The sequence below is a fragment of the Acanthochromis polyacanthus genome, chromosome 8 (assembly GCF_021347895.1).
Source record: "Acanthochromis polyacanthus isolate Apoly-LR-REF ecotype Palm Island chromosome 8, KAUST_Apoly_ChrSc, whole genome shotgun sequence".
In the NCBI taxonomy this organism is placed as follows: Eukaryota; Metazoa; Chordata; class Actinopteri; family Pomacentridae; genus Acanthochromis; species Acanthochromis polyacanthus.
Window position 1 is genome coordinate 40,331,642 of NC_067120.1, and position 12,764 is coordinate 40,344,405.

Consider the following 12,764-nt stretch of genomic DNA (forward strand, 5'->3'; position numbering starts at 1 on the left):
CTGAGGCAGAGCTGCAGAGGACCATAAGATCAGATAAAAGCTTCAAGGACATTTTTTATTGCAGTAGATTGAGCTGCAACAAAGTCAAAGTGCAGGAAAGACGGAGCTAAAAGCAGGAAAACTCCTCCCTACATGTTAAAGTGATGTGAAGCTGAATGAGGAAACAAAGCTGACAAACAGAGCTGCAGTCCAGAAGAATCTCACTTCAACTGTTGTTCCTCAACCAGCGACTCAGATTGAGGTGAGTCCAGCTGACAGGACGTCTGATAGTTTGTTAGTGGATTCAATCCAAAGAGGCAGAAAGCAGCAAATCCCACGTTTCCTCCTTTCTAACTGCCACAGAACAGAGCTGACTGGGTGTGCTTTCTGCTTTCACTGCTTTACTTTGAATTTTAAAGCTAAAATAAATCACCTGCTCTGTTTGTTTCTGGTTTCCACCGAGAAACCATCAAAGTGAACTCCTAAACTTTGGAACTGTGGATTTTTCACGTTTCTTTTTCCACTTGGTGTGGACAGTAGAGCTGTGGACAGACAGGCAGCAGAAATGAAATGGAAAAAAGTCCAAATAAAAGCTTCCAGAATAGAATGATGCTTGTAGAAAAGTGTGACTTTCTCCAAACTCAGGATCTACAGCAGGACTCTGTTCAGAAAGCAGGTTTCTGGTGAAAACTCTGAGAAGAAGGAAACTCTGAGTTTTCTGATCCTCCAATAGTCTGTGTCTGTAGAGTAGGAGGCTGCACTTCTTGGGCCACAAGTTCAGAGACTTTTATTTCTAGACAGCGCCCCCTACTGCCATGGATGATCACTGAAATGAACAAGTTGTGCTTTTAAAGGAGGATTTCACTCCATAATGAGAATTTAAAAGCTTTATTCAATGAGTATTCCTCAGAAAACACTACTTCATGTCCGGGTACCTGTAATTTTAAAGCTTTATTCCACCCAAATAGTGTTTTTAACTAAAAAGTTCATATTTAAAAGGTTTGTTCCACCTGAAATACTACTAATTACAACAATAATAATGAAATACTACTAATTACAACAATAATAATGAGTTTGTTGCTGAGGCACCAGTTCCTGTTTCCTACCAATGAGTCCACATCAACATTTAGTGACTGTTTGTGGTGAGATAGCTGAACTTTAGTCCCATAAAGACGGTGAACAGCTCTGGATGTCTCACTGCATCACAGCTTTGGTTCACTCTGCAGAGCTCCAGTTCACTGATCACACCTGACAGAGTTTGATCCTAATCAGTGAAAACATGCTGATCAGCTGACAGCGTTCTTCTTTCAGTGTTGGAACAACAACTGCAGCAGCAACGTGTCTCTGATCAGTCTGAGCTAGCTGCTGTTAGCCGTTAGCTCCACTGAATCCACTGTGGATCAGAACACAGGAGGTCTGGTTTGTGTTGGGCTCAACTGGTTTTGGTCCTGAGGTCTCCTGGTGCTGTTGTGTTGTTTTGTGTGTTCAGTAAACACAATCTGACACAATCTGTGTGTCAGACATGATGTTGTGTTGTGGTTGTTGTGTTCACATCATATAATGTCATATTTTCCTCATCGGGACACGTTGGGCTGTTTTCTCTTCATTGTTCTTCTGTCCAGATGTTGTTTGGTTCCAGCAGGATTCAGGTTTTCTCCAAAGATCTTCCATCGGCCAACATGGTCGTCTGTCTCTGTGTGAATATTGATTCAGATCCATGTGGCAGATTATTGATCCACTTTCTGATTCAGCTGTAGAGTTTTAAATCTAGACTTTCCTGCCTCATAATCAGCAGCTCATCTGTATCTTTTCTCAGTTGATCTTCACTCTGTGCTGGTCAGCAGAGGACCTGTTCCTGTAAACTCCAGTGATCAGTGTCCTGCAGCAGAAATCTTCAGGGACATTTAGTCTCCAGCAGCAGCTGTGTTGATCTCTGTGAATGTTCCTGATGGAGCTCTGAGGATGTGGTTGGAGATACAGGGAGTCCAGGTGTAGGTGCCATGTGCTGAGATGTTGTTGGTTGTGTCTGTATTGGCATCAGCTGTTAGTTTGACACCTTTCACTGTGTCATGGGGGTGTGGTCAAGGAGCAGTGGTTTCAGTGACTGAATGGATGGCATTATATTCACCTGTTCACTGTGGTGGCTGCATGGAGAGGAGTTCTATTTCATCCCTACTGACCGCCAGAGGCGGTGCATAAAGCACTGGATGATCATCCTTACGCTTGCGCAGGTCGAGTATTAATGACAACAAAGTCACATGTGACCTCCCGGTGACTCACGTGAACCTATATAGTCATGTGACACCGGGAGCTCAGTCCCTTTTCACCTTCTTGCGCGTAGGTTTGGTGTGTGTGATTGTGAGCGTTTTCAGCTGACTACACTACTCTCCAGTCGCTGTTTATTGCTGGAAACCCTGTGACTGGTAAGGTCGGTGCTGCGAGTGTTCTCGCCCTCCAAGGGCTGCACAATCAGTGCTGGTTTACAACTTTTTTTGTCTCTCCAGCGACTTCTGGTGAGTTGCATTCTCTATTTCTCGCTGTTGCCTTGCTATCGGTAGATTTGCTTTGTATTTGCCACCTTGTGTGTGCTGTTTCATTATTTTGTTGCCTTTACGGCCTGTTTATTGGCTTTTGCTGTTTATAACCGCGTTTTCATTACGTTTGTATTGGTTATGGCTGCATTCAGCTCGCTTTCCTTTTGCTGTAGTTCTCTTTACGGTTTTACGCGGTCTTCTTTTGTCGTTTGGAACTGTTTTTTCGGCTTATATATTGGGGCTGTCGCTGACTGCAAGTGGCGTTTTCTGCTCGACCCGGTTTGTGACCGCTGCTCCGCTTTTTTAGAGTCACCGGTGGCATTTTCTGCTCGACCTGACTCGATTGTGTAAACCCTCCCTATTTTTAGTGTTGGGTTGAAGCTTTGATGGAGCATCTGTGCTGCAAAGACTGCTTGACTCCGCTACAATCGGAGGATGGCCATGTTTTGTGTCCCGCCTGCCTTGGTGTGGAGCATCTGCGGGATGCCCTCACCGGCAATTCTTGCACCGACTGCATGGTTATGCCGTGGGCGGTGAAGGTTGCTCGACTGGCGGAGTTTGAGGATCCCCCTGATTGGGCTTCTTCATCTGCTGAGATGCCGGCCGGCCAACCCCCGGCGCGTGGCAAGCGTTCTTCCTCTGAGGCTCAGGATCGGCCGAGGAAGAGGCGGAGGGCGGACTCTCAGAGTGAGTTATCCGGTAAAGTGGACTCTTTGTCATCGGAGCTCGCTCAGATGAAGGCTCTGCTTCAGAATCTTCAGTCTGATGCTGGACGCTCTGTCGATGTTCCGCATGAACATGAACCGCCCTTACATGATGATGCACTCTCTGTTGCCGCATCCGATACGCATTTTCAGGACGATTGTGACACATTGAGTTCCCGGGTGTCTGAGGCCGGGTCTCATGCGTCAACAGGCTCCCTGGGCACGGGAGAGGAATCCGTGTCGGTAGCTATAGCAACTGCTCTTACCCGCTTGGGTCTCGATGTGCCCCATGCTCAACAGGCCCAGTCCAGCGCCTTCTTCCGTCGCCAACAAGCCTCCATGCCTTTTGCTGTTCCTCCTTCTCAGGAGTATGTGAAGGAGCTACATGCCTGCTGGACGGACAATAAAGCCTTCTCCAGGCACACTTCCGACGGCTGTGCACTGGCTTCTATGCACGATGCTGACAAGTATGGCCTCGGTCGTATGCCTGCTGTGGAACTGGCCATTGCGTCCCTTATAGTGCATCCAGAGGAGACACTTCGCACTAATGCTAGATGTCCTCGGCCTCAGTGTAGGATTACGGATGACTTACTCTGCAAGGCGTATGACATGGGCGCCCGCATGGGTCGTATCGGTAACTCTCTGTCTCATCTCATGTTGGGCCTGTCGGCGTCATTGGATCGGGGCTCCGTTGACCCGTCTACACGGAGCCTGATGGATGCTTCCCTGCAGGCTTTTGCCCTTATGTCTAGGGAGCTTGGGCGTCTAATGTCCAATCTCGTACAGACTCGACGCCAAGTTTGGTTGGCGCAATCTCCGCTTTCAGAGCCGAGCAGAAGGACCTTGCGGAGTGTACCGGTGGTTCCTGGTGAGTTGTTTGGAGCGCACGGCGCAGGCGAACCGCACGAGACGCCAGTTGGTGGGTCTTCGAACGCGTCCGCCTTCCCATGGGGGTTTGGGATCTACCTCGTCATCTTCACGGGGGTACCCCTCGGCCACATCAAACCCCTTTGTTGAGTCCCGTCACCAGGACTATAGGCCGGTTCCCGAACGGAGGTTGCAGGGTGCGGCTATGCCTTCCCGCCCCTCGAGGACTGGACAGTCGTACCAGCGCCCCCCCAAGCCCTCGAGAGGGCAGGGGGCACGCAGATGAGACTCTGCGGCCGGCGGTTGGCTATTTTACCCCGGGTCAACTCAGACTCTGGGCCGCCCACACCCCAGACGCCTGGGTACTCGCCACACTGGCCCGCGGTTATCGTATTCAGTTCCGCCGCCGGCCTCCCGTTCATGGCCGGGTGAAGGTCACCGTTATCCAAGACCCGGTCAGGGCACGGACACTGGAAACCAAAATTGGTGCCTTGCTGGCCAAGGGTGCTATAGTGCCTGTGGACCCCCTGCTGGATCCAGGGGGCTTTTATTCCCGATACTTCCTTGTTCCGAAAAAGACGGGCGACTTACGCCCCGTTCTCGACCTTCGCGGTCTGAACGCCTTTTTAAAAGTACTTCCGTTCAAAACGTTGCGCATCCCCCACGTCCTCCAGGCGATCAACCGAGGGGACTGGTTCACGTCGATAGATTTAAAGGACGCGTATTTTCATGTCCCAATTGCGCATCCGCATTGGCGGTTCCTTCGGTTTGCTTTTCGAGGGCGGCACTATCAGTTCCGCGTCCTTCCGTTCAGCCTTTCCCTGTCGCCCAGAGTGTTCTCCCGCTGCGTTGCTGCGGCTCTGTCGCCCCTGCAAGCTCGGGGCTTGAAGATCATGCCCTATCTGGACGACTGGCTGATCTGCACCCCGTCTCACGAAGAAGTTGTTCAGGATACTCGAACTGTGCTCGATCATGCGGCCTCTCTAGGCTTGCGCATCAATGTGGAGAAGAGCAACCTGGTGCCCACACAGGTGACGACTTTTCTCGGTATGGTGTTGAACTCACGGACCATGACCGCTTGCCCCTCGCCTCAGAGAGTCCGGGATATCTTGCATATGCTCCCGCAGTTCCAGCGTGGACGGGCTCCGCCTTATGTCCTGTATCTTCGCCTACTGGGGAAGTTAGTGGCGGCGTCGACGGTGGTCCCTTTGGGTCTACTGTCACTTCGACCACTCCAGATGTGGCTAAACAGCTTGCACCTCAATCCAGAACGACACGATCACAGGCAGAGGCGCCTCCGGGTGTCCCGACGTTGTCTCGAATCTCTCTCACAGTGGCGGAGGGGCCACTTCATCACTCAGGGGGTGCCTATGGGCTCTGTTCCAGCTTGCCGGGAGATGGTCCACACAGACGCCTCCCTTCGAGGTTGGGGAGCGACATGGCAGGGCCACATGGTTCAAGGCGTGTGGGCGCCTCGGCAGCAGAGGCTTCATATCAATGTTCTGGAGCTGATGGCGGTGGAATTGGCGCTGCGGCATTTTCTTCTATGTCTACGGGACAAGCATGTTTTGGTGAGGTCCGACAACACGAGCGCGGTGTTCCATATCAATCACCAGGGGGGCACCCGGTCTCTGGGATTGGTGAGGCTCACCACGCGGATTCTGACCTGGGCTGCTCCACGTCTGGCCAGCCTGAGAGCTATGCATATCCCAGGCGTGCTGAACACGTCGGCGGATTTCCTGTCCCGGCGGACGCCTCGACCGGGGGAATGGAGGCTTCACCCGGAGGTGGTGTGTCATCTCTGGCAGACCTTCGGCAGGGCCGAAGTGGACCTGTTTGCGTCCAGGGAGTCCACACATTGTCCCGACTGGTTCAGCCTTGCGGACAACACGGCTCCACGGGGCCTGGATGCTCTGGCGCACGATTGGCCCAGAACTCTCCTGTATGCTTTTCCACCTGTTCCGCTAATCTTGCCAACGCTGCTCAGGGTTTTTCACGAGGGCCATCGTTTGCCGGCCAGGACATGGTTTCCGCTGCTGCGCAGGCTCTGCTGCAGCTTGCCGAGGCCCCTGCCGTCCAGGAGGGACCTCCTGTCCAAATTCGAGGGGAGGTTGTTGCACCCGAATCCAGATCGGCTCCGGCTGTGGGCTTGGCTGCTACAGGGCCCGGGATCTCATTCTCTGAATATGATGGGGACATAGGCCGCACTATTGCCAATGCCCAGGCACCGTCTACTCGGCGGTTGTATGCCAGCCGATGGATGTTTTTTGATAGGTGGTGTCGGAACAGGAACCTTGACGCTGTCCGGTGCCCTGTGCCATTCATCTTGGAGTTTTTACAGGAACTTTTTAACCTGGGTCGCTCGCCGTCTACCCTTAAGGTATATGTTGCCGCCATTTCTTGCTGGCATCATGGTTTTAATGGTTGTACTGTTGGCAGTGATAAGACTGTGTCGTCTTTTTTAAAAGGTTCTCGCCGTCTCCGCCCTCCCACACGGCCGGTGGCTCCGTCTTGGGATTTATCTCTTGTGCTGGAGTCCCTTCGGGCTACTCCGTTCGAACCCCTGGACCGGGCTGAATTGAAATGGCTGTCATTGAAGACTGCCTTTTTGTTGGCTATGGATTCGGGTAAGCGTGTTGGGGAACTGCAGGCCCTGTCGGTTCATGACAGCTGCTGCAGGTGGAATGCTGACGGCTCTGGTGTTACTCTCTGGCCTGACGCTTCTTTTCTTCCTAAGCTACTTACCGGTACCGCTATTGCACGTCCACTCCGGCTGGCGCATTTTGGATCTACGACTTCGTCTGAGCCTCTGTGTCCTGTTCGTGCTCTCGAAATGTATGTACGGGCCACCGGGGGTGTCCGCAAATCTGACAAACTATTTGTCTGCTATGCCAGACCTCGCTTGGGCCAGGCTCTGTCAAGACAGAGACTTGCCCATTGGGTTGTTGATGTTATTAAGCAGGCTTATCTGTCGCAGGGGCGGTCTCTACCGGAGGGTGTGAGATGCCATTCCACGCGGGGTCTGTCCACTTCATGGGCTGCATTGGCCGGTGTTCCCCTTGATGTTATTTGTGAGGCTGCATCATGGGCGTCGGTATCTACATTCTCGAGGTTTTACAGAGTGAACGTGGCGGTGTCCAACCAATTGGACGGGGTCCTTCGGCAATACTCATCTACTTTATAAGGTGGGCATGGTTTGCTGTTGTCTTCCTTGGATTCCTCGGGACTTTGTTGATATATGTCATCCAGTGCTTTATGCACCGCCTCTGGCGGTCAGTAGGGATGAAATAGAACGATGGTTACGACTGTAACTACGGTTCTATGAATCCCGGATGACCGCCAGAGCGTCCAGTCCCTCGGAATCTCCTGCTTGCGAGGCGTCTTGAGGGACTGAGCTCCCGGTGTCACATGACTATATAGGTTCACGTGAGTCACCGGGAGGTCACATGGGACTTTGTTGTCATGAATACTCGACCTGCGCAAGCGTAAGGATGATCATCCAGTGCTTTATGCACCACCTCTGGCGGTCATCCGGGATTCATAGAACCGTAGTTACAGTCATAACCATTGTTTTATGTTGACCGCTAATCTAACTGCAAACTGAGCATGTTGAACATCTTTCCTTATTTTACTCATTTGTTCGACGTTGGAAATTAGTAGGGACAGTTGGAAACACAGAAATGGCTTTGTGGTTTGTGCAGCGAGTCGACAGTGTAATGCTTCCACACTTAGCCTCTCAGTGACTTTGTTTTTTGGTTTGGAGTCACGACACCAAGTGATGGACGCTGAGCAGGAGTTGTGAGTTTGTAGTTTGATGCATGTGTCAGTGAAACTCTGGTGTTCAGAGTCTGTTTAATGAGTTACTAAGAGGAAGATAAAGTCCAGGTGAGGATCAGCTCTAATCTGTTGTGTTTATTGGAGAGGAGGAGCAGCTCTGCTCAGGTGATCAGGTACAGAGTTCAGGGAGGAAACAATAAAAGTTTCAGTGAGTTCAGACTCCATTTCACAGAGGAGGACAACAAGGTGAGTGTTGGTCCAATATTCTCCTTCTTCTCCTGTCAGTCTCTCAGTCAGCTGTCTGTCTGTGGATCTTTTCATTTACCAGGTGGACTGTTGACTGGTTCTGTTCCTCTCTGGATTCTGTGTTTTATTTCCTGATCTGAAAGTTCTAACTGTGACTCTTGAACAGACTTTGTTATGTGACACTCAGTGTTGCTGGTTTTCCTCTCAGACTGACTGAAGTCCACAAGATGAGTGATTCTGAGGAGGAGGAGTTTCCATCCTCCAGCCGTCTGTCCATGAAAAGTGACCAGTCCAAATATCGTCCTCCAGACTTCAGTAAAGAACCTGAACCCTCAGACACAAAGTAAGAAAACTGTCTCTAACTTATTAATGTGTTTCCTTTATGATTCCATCTGTCAGTTTTATGTTGTTGATTTTAATCAGTAGATTAAAATGAACGTTGAAAATGTTTTTGTGACACAATTAGAAATCCTTTGTTCTGTTTTCATCTCAGAATTGATCAGTAATTGATGAACAAACATGTGTTTCAGCAGACAGAGATCAGAGTTTCCAGCCTCCAGCCGTCTGTCCATGAAGAGTGATGGGTCCAAATATCGTCCTCCAGACTTCAGTGAAGAACCTGAACCCTCAGACACAAAGTAAGAAAGTGTTCCTGCTGTAAAGTGAGCTGATGGAAGATGAAGGTTTTAGGATGAAGGAAGATGCTCTGCTGAAACAGTCACGGTGGTCAGAATGCAGAACTCTTTCAGACTGAGATGGATCCTGGTCTGGGTTTTAGAAGCAGAACTTCTGATGGTGTTTCTGTGGTAAAACAGCTGAAAACCTGGATTTGACCATTTCCAGCCAACATTCAAACATCTTCAGCCCAATGCTGAAGCCACTGTAAAGACTCTGAGAGTGAAAGAATGTTCTCCAGATGTGTAGCTGATGTTGTGGTTGGTCTTGATTGGTTCCTGGTCCTGATGATCCAGATGTTTAAATGAAAGCTGAACGCTGTGTGTCTGAGGCTGCTGCTCTGTCACAGTTTCTCCATGATTTGTTCTCTGAGTTAAAGTGAAGTGAGCCGAGCTGAGCTGCCAAAGTGAGTAAAGCAGTGAAGAACAGAAGCAGCTGTCTGTGATGGAAGGCTGTTACTGTGAAGCTGCTGCACAAAGTGTTGAGTTTGTATGAACAGCAAACTGCAGCAGATGAGTGAGAGTTTAATCAGGCAGCTGATGGGAAAAGAAGTGAGTGGAGTTGATAATAAAAGGAAGCAGCTTTTTATTAGCGGCTGAACTCAGACAGAACAGTAGCCTCACTTTTACTGTTCTCTTCTGCTCTGTGGAGTCACATGTGGATGTTTTTCTCCAGATGATGTGAGATGTGATGAATAAATGTGTTGACAGAGTGATGAAGAGGAGGGGAGTTTGTGTGGAGGAGCAGCCGTCCTGCTGTGCTCGGTGTCAGGACGTCCTGAAGGATCCAGTCTCTAGCAGCTGTGGACACTGGTTCTGCAGACAGTGCATCAGCTCATACTGGGACCAGTCTGCTCCATCAGGACACTCCTCCTGTCCCCAGTGTGGAGAAAGATCCAGAAGCAGCAGCTGTGGACAAAGTAAGACTGAACATCTGCTGGTGGACTGATGTGTGGAAACTGAGCTTGTTGTTGTGTTGTCCAGACATGAAAGATGTTTGTGTTTGCTGAGTCTGATTGTTTGTCTGGTCTGTGAGCAGGTGTTGGTCTGCAGGAGGTTCTGCAGGAACATAAGATGAGTCTGAGGAGGAGATGTGAACATGTGACTGAAGGAAGTGATGAAGCAGGAGGTGGAACCCTCCTCAACAGGATCTACACTGAGCTCTACATCACAGAGGGACACAGTGGAGAGGCTGATGTCCAACATGAGGTGGAGCAGCTGGAGACAGCTTCCAAGAAGAGCCTCCATGACACTCCCATCAGGTGCCAGGACATCTTTAAAGCCTTACCTGAGCAGCAGAGAGCCATCAGAGTGGTCCTGACCAACGGCGTGGCCGGCGTGGGAAAAACCTTCTCAGTGCTGAAGTTCACTCTGGACTGGGCAGAGGGCGGAGAAAACCAAGACGTCAGTGTGGTGGTGGTGCTTCCGTTCAGGGAGCTGAACTTGATCAGAGATGAGCAGCACAGTCTTCTCACGCTGCTCCATGTTTTCCATCCAACATTACAGAAGGTGACGGCAGAGCAGCTGGCTGTCTGTAAACTTTTGTTCATCTTTGACGGTCTGGATGAAAGCAGACTTTCACTGGATTTCACCAACAGGAAGGTCGTGTCTGACGTCAGCCAGAAGTCATCGCTGGACGTTCTGCTGGTCAACCTCATGGAGGGGAATCTGCTTCCCTCGGCTCTGGTCTGGATCACTTCCCGCCCTGCAGCAGCCAATCAGATCCCTCCTAAACATGTGGACAGGTTAACTGAAGTACGAGGCTTCACCGACGTCCAGAAGGAGGAGTACTTCAGGAGGAGGATCAGTGATGAAGAGCGCTCCAGAACAATCATCTCCCACATGAAGACATCCAGGAACCTCCACATCATGTGTCGACTCCCAGTGTTCTGCTGGATCACTGCTGCAGTTCTGGAGCACATGTTGACCACAGAGCAGAGAGGAGAGCTGCCCAAGACCATGACTGACATGTTCTCACACTTCCTGCTGGTTCAGACACAGAGGAAGAAGAAGAAGTACCATGAGGGCCCTGAGACGAGTCCACAGGAGCTGACGGAGGCCGACAGGGAAGTTCTTCTGAAGCTGGGGAGGCTGGCCTTTGAACATCTGCAGAAAGGAAACATCATGTTCTACCAAGAAGACCTGGAGCAGTGTGGTCTGGATGTGACAGAGGCCTCGGTGTTGTCAGGAGTTTGTTCCCAGATCTTCAGGAGAGAGTGTGTGATGGTCCAGAAACCAGTCTACTGCTTTGTTCATCTGAGCGTTCAGGACTTTCTGGCTGCAGTCTACATGTTCCACTGTTACACCAACAGGAAGACTGAGGTTCTGGAGAAGTTCCTGGGAGAAGAACAGAAAGATCTTTATGGTGATCGTGATTGTAGTGATGATGATGATGATGACATCTCATCCCTGGATGTTTTCCTGGACAAAGTCATGAAGAAATCCCTCAGAAGTAGAAATGGTCACCTGGACCTGTTTGTTCGTTTCCTTCATGGCCTCTGTCTGGAGTCCAACCAGAGAGTCTTAGGAGGTCTGCTGGGTCAGACAGAGAACCATCCAGAAATGATCCAGAGAGTCATCAACAACCTGAAGGAGATAAAGGACAGTTATTTTGTACCTCCAGACAGAAGCATCAACATCTTCCACTGTCTGATGGAGATGAAGGATCTCTCAGTTCATCAGGAGATCCAAGAGTTCCTGCAATCAGAGAACAGATCAGAGAAGGAACTCTCTGAGATCCAGTGCTCAGCTCTGGCCTACATGCTGCAGATGTCAGAGGAGGTTCTGGAAGAGTTGGACCTGGACAAGTACAGAACATCAGATGAGGGAAAACTGAGACTGATTCCAGCTGTGAGGAACTGCAGAAAGTTTCGGTGAGTCCAGATGTGATGAACATGATCAGTCAGAGTAGATCAGGAGTTCAGTTCTTCAGATGTTCTCACTAGAACATCTCATTCTTCTTAATGTGGGACACCTTGGACAGGTTGCCAGTCTGTTGCAGTCTGAACAATTTTTTTTATTTAATTCTAATGATTGTTTGATCTAACAGTTTTTTCTTCTGAGGTTCTTCCTTTGGCCGATGGAGGAAACATGCAGATCTGCTGAAACTCATGAAGAACTGTAGAGGTTCTTTATGTGGAAACATTTTACAGTTTTCAGTGAAGCAGTAAAGTTATTATCACATGAGGAGATCCTGAAATCTTTTCTGATCAACAGATTTGATCAGATTATTTCTCTCCTCTTCAGAGTTTAACATCAGATCTGTGTCATTAACAAACATTTCTGAAGTCTGACAGAAATGATTGAAGGAATTCTTGCTGTCACTGATGTGAACTGAATCTGAATTAGTTTGAGTTCTTAGTTTTTTGCTTTTTTGGTTCTATTTGATGAAACTATATTGTTCTTTGTCATTAGTGTTACATGTAATATTCAGTTTTTGTCCCTTTAAAAGACTCAGAAGTAGTTTTTGAAATGTTGTGGATTGATTAAATATTGTAAAGAGTCTAACATAACTTTCTGTGACAGCGATTAGATATTTATGCTGTAACAGTGATTTGGTTTCTCAGGTAGAGAATAATCCTGAGATCAGTGCAATGATTGAGTCTCTTGTCCAACAGTTTCTATCTAAAGCTTGTTAACTTGGACATGAGGCTCCATAAACTACTGATCAGACAAAGACTGATGCTGCAAAGTGTGTTGGACTGAGTCATGGAGCATTTTATTGATCTGAAGTCAGCTGTTGGTTCTAAAGAAGGAAGTGGTTCCAGAGTCCAGATGTGACATCTTTCCTGATGTTCAGTTCCTCACAGAGAAACTCTGGTGTTTTGTTGTTGTTGCTGCAGAGAAGAGTGGAATCAGGAAATGCTCAGAGGTGAGAATATTTCAGAGCAGAATGCTGGAAGTCAGACTGTTTCCAGAGATGTGATGGACACAAAGCTCAGAGTTGTGTTTTTAATGCTACAAACCCTGATAACATGTTTGTG

The 12,764-nt window shown here is 49.2% G+C and overlaps 1 protein-coding gene and 1 long non-coding RNA gene across 10 annotated transcripts in view; one reads left to right on the top strand and one right to left on the bottom strand.

Annotated features, from left to right (window-relative positions):
- LOC110970697 (NACHT, LRR and PYD domains-containing protein 12-like) overlaps nt 1–12,764 on the top strand; it is a 274,641-nt gene that overhangs the window by 134,361 nt on the left and 127,516 nt on the right. The window contains exon 1 of one of the 9 annotated variants that reach the window (XM_051952576.1): nt 8,657–8,745. The exons of the other annotated variants lie outside the window; for them this stretch is intronic. Within the exon in view, the coding sequence (XP_051808536.1) occupies nt 8,678–8,745 (68 nt within the window). The 5' untranslated portion in view covers nt 8,657–8,677. Of the gene's footprint in view, nt 1–8,656; nt 8,746–12,764 lie in introns of those variants that run through there. 9 annotated transcript variants of the gene reach the window in all.
- LOC127535223 (uncharacterized) overlaps nt 1–12,764 on the bottom strand; it is a 133,962-nt gene that overhangs the window by 117,191 nt on the left and 4,007 nt on the right. The gene's annotated exons all lie outside the window — the stretch shown is intronic.